General features: G+C 45.8%; 1 protein-coding gene across 1 annotated transcript in view; it reads left to right on the forward strand.

Moving 5' to 3' along the window:
• Window positions 1-4,004, forward strand: part of prep (prolyl endopeptidase) — an 11,181-nt gene extending 7,177 nt beyond the window's left edge. The window contains exons 6-14 of the mRNA XM_031875489.1: window positions 110-231; window positions 322-427; window positions 624-815; window positions 954-1,151; window positions 1,401-1,504; window positions 1,752-1,983; window positions 2,070-2,201; window positions 2,305-2,461; window positions 3,142-4,004. Of these exons, the coding sequence (XP_031731349.1) occupies window positions 110-231; window positions 322-427; window positions 624-815; window positions 954-1,151; window positions 1,401-1,504; window positions 1,752-1,983; window positions 2,070-2,201; window positions 2,305-2,461; window positions 3,142-3,436 (1,538 nt within the window). The 3' untranslated portion in view covers window positions 3,437-4,004. The remainder of the gene's footprint in view (window positions 1-109; window positions 232-321; window positions 428-623; window positions 816-953; window positions 1,152-1,400; window positions 1,505-1,751; window positions 1,984-2,069; window positions 2,202-2,304; window positions 2,462-3,141) is intronic.
• Window positions 4,005-4,010: the final 6 nt, after the last annotated feature.

Below are 4,010 nucleotides of genomic sequence, written 5' to 3' on the forward strand. Positions count from 1 at the left end.
TATATGTATATATCCTCGGCTTTTACAACTTTGATGTATTAGTGTTGTCTCTGCAATCCACACCCACTTCTTGGGAGCAATGCTGAGAGTAAAATGTTTTCTCTCCTAGGCACTGAGACCTCCACCAACCTGCACCAGAAGCTGTACTTCCATGTTTTGGGGACTCCGCAGTCTGAGGACGTGCTGTGCGCGGAATTTCCTGACCACCCCAAATGGATGGGTGGAGCTGAGGTATACCAGAATCTTTCTTTTCCTGCTCCTACACAATGTAAAACAAATGAAGAAGGCAGACAAAGTGCATGTGTTAATCGTATATTGCAGGTATCAGACGATGGCCGGTACCTGCTGCTGTCTATCAGGGAAGGCTGTGATCCGGTCAACAGACTGTGGTATTGTGACCTTAAAACCACTCCTCAGGGTATTACAGGTACGGTACACTTTGTGTTATTTAGTTGATCTGTGTGCCTACTGTAATGCTTACTTTTTAATCAGCATTTTCTGGTAAACTAACGGTTTACATTTTTCTCTGTCTGATCCAAGAAGCACTTCCTCGTTGTATTTTTTACAGTCACAGTCGTTGTGTGCGTGTTGCAGGACTTAAATCCTCCTCCTCTCATGTTTAGGACTTTTGCCATGGGTGAAGCTAATCGACAACTTTGACGCCGAGTACGAGTACGTGACCAATGAGGGCACGTTGATCACATTCAAGACCAACCTAGACGCCCCTCGTTACCGCCTCATCAACATCGACTTTGCCTCTCCCACTCAGAGCAACTGGAAGGAGCTCATCCCTCAGCACGACAAGGACGTTATTGGTGAGCTGCTGCAGCACTCGTGTGACCTGTACTACCATCACATTAGGAATGGGTGTTAAAATTCCTTTTGATGTCTATAGAAATACACCTTTTAAACTTCTTACTTGATGTCTTCCCTTGGCCATGTCTGGCCTGCAGTGTTTGCCACCTGTACGTACTCCAGCTACCTGTTTGTGTGCTTCCTCCACGACGTGAAGAATGTGTTGAAAATGTACCGTCTGAGCACGGGGGAGGAGCTGAGGACCTTCCCTCTCGAGGTCGGCTCCGTGGTGGGTTTCACAGGACGGAAGAGGGACTCTGAGATCTTTTACTATTTCACCTCCTTCCTCTCCCCAGGTACGACATCACCAAATACATATGTGTATGTAACCGCTCGGTTTGTGTAGTGGTTGTAGATGTTATGTCACTTTATAATGTTTTTTTTGCTGTAAAAAAATCATTTTTAGTTTAAAGGGGGGGGAAGAAAAAATTGCTAAACAATTCCAGTTAAATGTGCTCCAGTTAGATACATTTCCCACATGTCGTCAAACTGATTTAAAGATTTTAGAGCAAATTAGATTGTTGTTTTTCTTCTCCGGCATCCAGCCATCATTTACCACTGCGACCTGACTCAGGAGCCGCTGCAGCCCCACATCTTCAGAGAGGTCACTGTCAAAGGCTTCAGCCCCTCAGACTACCAGACCACCCAGGTAACGAACCTCTCATTGTGTTTGTGTTGACTGTTTCCATCATTTCTAGCATGAAATCCTGCTTCTTTTCTTCTTTCTTTCTTTCTTTCTTTCATTAGCACCCGGACAAACACTAATAAAGATAACTTGTGTTAATACCAGAGTCACTGCTCCCATATGTCTCCCAAGACACGTATTCCCTCTCATTTCCTGGCTCTGTTTCCAGTCCTATTTGTGTTCCTGATTGTGTTTTTGTTTTTTTTGCCAGGTCTTCTATTCCTCCAAGGACGGCACTCAAATCCCGATGTTTATCGTTCACAAGAAGGGCATCAAGTTGGACGGCTCCCATCCAGGGTTTCTCTACGGCTACGGTGGTTTTAACATCTCCATCACACCAAGCTACAGCGTCTCCCGACTCATCTTTGTCCGACATCTGGGAGGAGTCCTGGCTGTCGCCAACATCCGAGGAGGAGGGGAGTATGGGGAGACCTGGCACAAAGGTGAGAGGGATTGTGCTCATCCATCTCGTTTGTTGATGCCAGTGCAAGCCCCCTCATTCACATACTTTTCCCTTTTTTTTTTTTAGCTGGCATGTTGGCCAACAAGCAGAACTGCTTCACAGACTTCCAGTGTGCGGCTGAATATCTCGTCAAAGAGGGATACACTTCTCCTTCCAAGCTGACTATAAACGGAGGCTCTAACGGTGGCCTGCTTGTAGGTATGGAAACGGCTAGCTGAGGAGCAACACAGCCTGTACAGAGCAAGAGTCCTCAAACGGTTGTAGTCCCCGGTGTGTCTGACTGTGTGTGTTTCTCTCTCAGCGGCCTGCGTGAACCAGCGGCCGGAGCTGTTCGGCTGTGCTGTCGCTCAGGTCGGCGTCATGGACATGCTGAAGTTCCACAAGTTCACCATCGGCCACGCCTGGACCACAGACTTCGGCTGTTCTGAAAACAAAGAGCAGTTTGATTGTCTCATGAAGTAAGTGCTCAGTAGCCAACGTATCAAAGTTAGAGTTAAAGTTAGGGTCAACGGACTCATTTACATCCACACCCTCAAGGTAGAAATGTTAATTAGAACATAAATAAAGAGAAACATACACATGTATTGTCTATTCTACAGTGCAATCATACAAACTGCATACAGCTACTGTATTGATGCATGTGGTGTGTTTGCGTACATGCTAAAACTCATATTTTGCAACAGCTGTTATCTTCCGAGGGGACTAACATCACCAAAGTATTTATGCTTCTTCTGGGATCAACAGTCACATACATGCTTTGATAACTCCGTATCGACAAATCTGATTGACTTACAATAAAAAGTGTAATTTATGTAACAAGCAGCTTCATTGGAAGAAACATCGTACAGCAGAAACTGATGTAGATGAAAACAAAATTAATAGGCAACTATTTTGATAATCGATAAATAATTTCATGCATTTTTTTTCAAGCAGAAACGCCACATCTATTGTGCTTTCTGCCTCTAAAATGAGAGAATTGGGGGCTTTTCTTTGTGCTTCATAACCAGTTAGAAGTTCCTCGTAGTAACTTTAAGCTGTTTTATCTGCAGCCCTTACCAACAAACGGGTTGTTTTTATATTTTCTTACACTTGTGCTAATATCTGAACTCCGCACCTTCCCGCTGCTCCTCTTTGCCAGATACTCCCCGCTCCATAACATCCGCGTCCCAGAAGGCAACGGGGTCGAGTATCCCGCGGTGCTCCTGCTGACGGGGGACCACGATGACCGCGTGGTGCCTCTCCACTCCCTCAAATACATCGCCACCCTGCAGCACATTGTAGGCCGCAGCCCCAAGCAGACCAACCCTCTGTTCATCCTCGTGGACACAAAGTCGGGCCACGGCGCCGGCAAGCCCACCAGCAAAGTCATCCAGGAGGTGGCCGACACCTACGCCTTCATCGCTCGCTGTCTCAACATCTCCTGGGTCAAATAACTTCATCATCTTTCGAATACTGCTCATACCAGCTGTTCTTTATAACTTCACACTAACACTTTATTGAATCTTTTAACGCCCGTTTACCCAGCCACCATTACTGCATATTTTTATTTGTGTTTACCCCCCCCCCCCCTTGTGTGAGCCTATTACAGACTCACCAAGATCTGCCCCGGCTGCACCTGCACACAACCTTTAATAAGCCAACATGCAGCACCCACCAGCTAACCAACCCTCTCCTATAGGCCATGTTTGTAGTCCTAAGGAAACAGAGAATGACTACATTATTAGTGATGTTTGTGTAAAGAAGGAAGGGGGGTACCGTCACCGTTACAGTAATCGGCCAATCAGCAATTATCAGCCATGCGGTCAAACTGGCAAAAGGTTATTAGTAGATTGTTTCTGTATCCTCTGGTTGCTTCAACATGATGCGTATTATTTATTTTACATTTCTGTCCAGAATGGAGGCTGTGGATGATGAATGACTGCAGCATGTACAAGTATAGTGCAAATGATGACGCCACGAAGTGTGTGTGTGTGTGTGTGTGTGTGTGTGTGTGTGTGTGTGTGTGTG

This window comes from Anarrhichthys ocellatus, unplaced genomic scaffold (genome assembly GCF_004355925.1).
Source record: "Anarrhichthys ocellatus isolate YVR2014 unplaced genomic scaffold, GSC_Weel_1.0 scaffold91, whole genome shotgun sequence".
NCBI lineage: Eukaryota > Metazoa > Chordata > Actinopteri > Perciformes > Anarhichadidae > Anarrhichthys > Anarrhichthys ocellatus.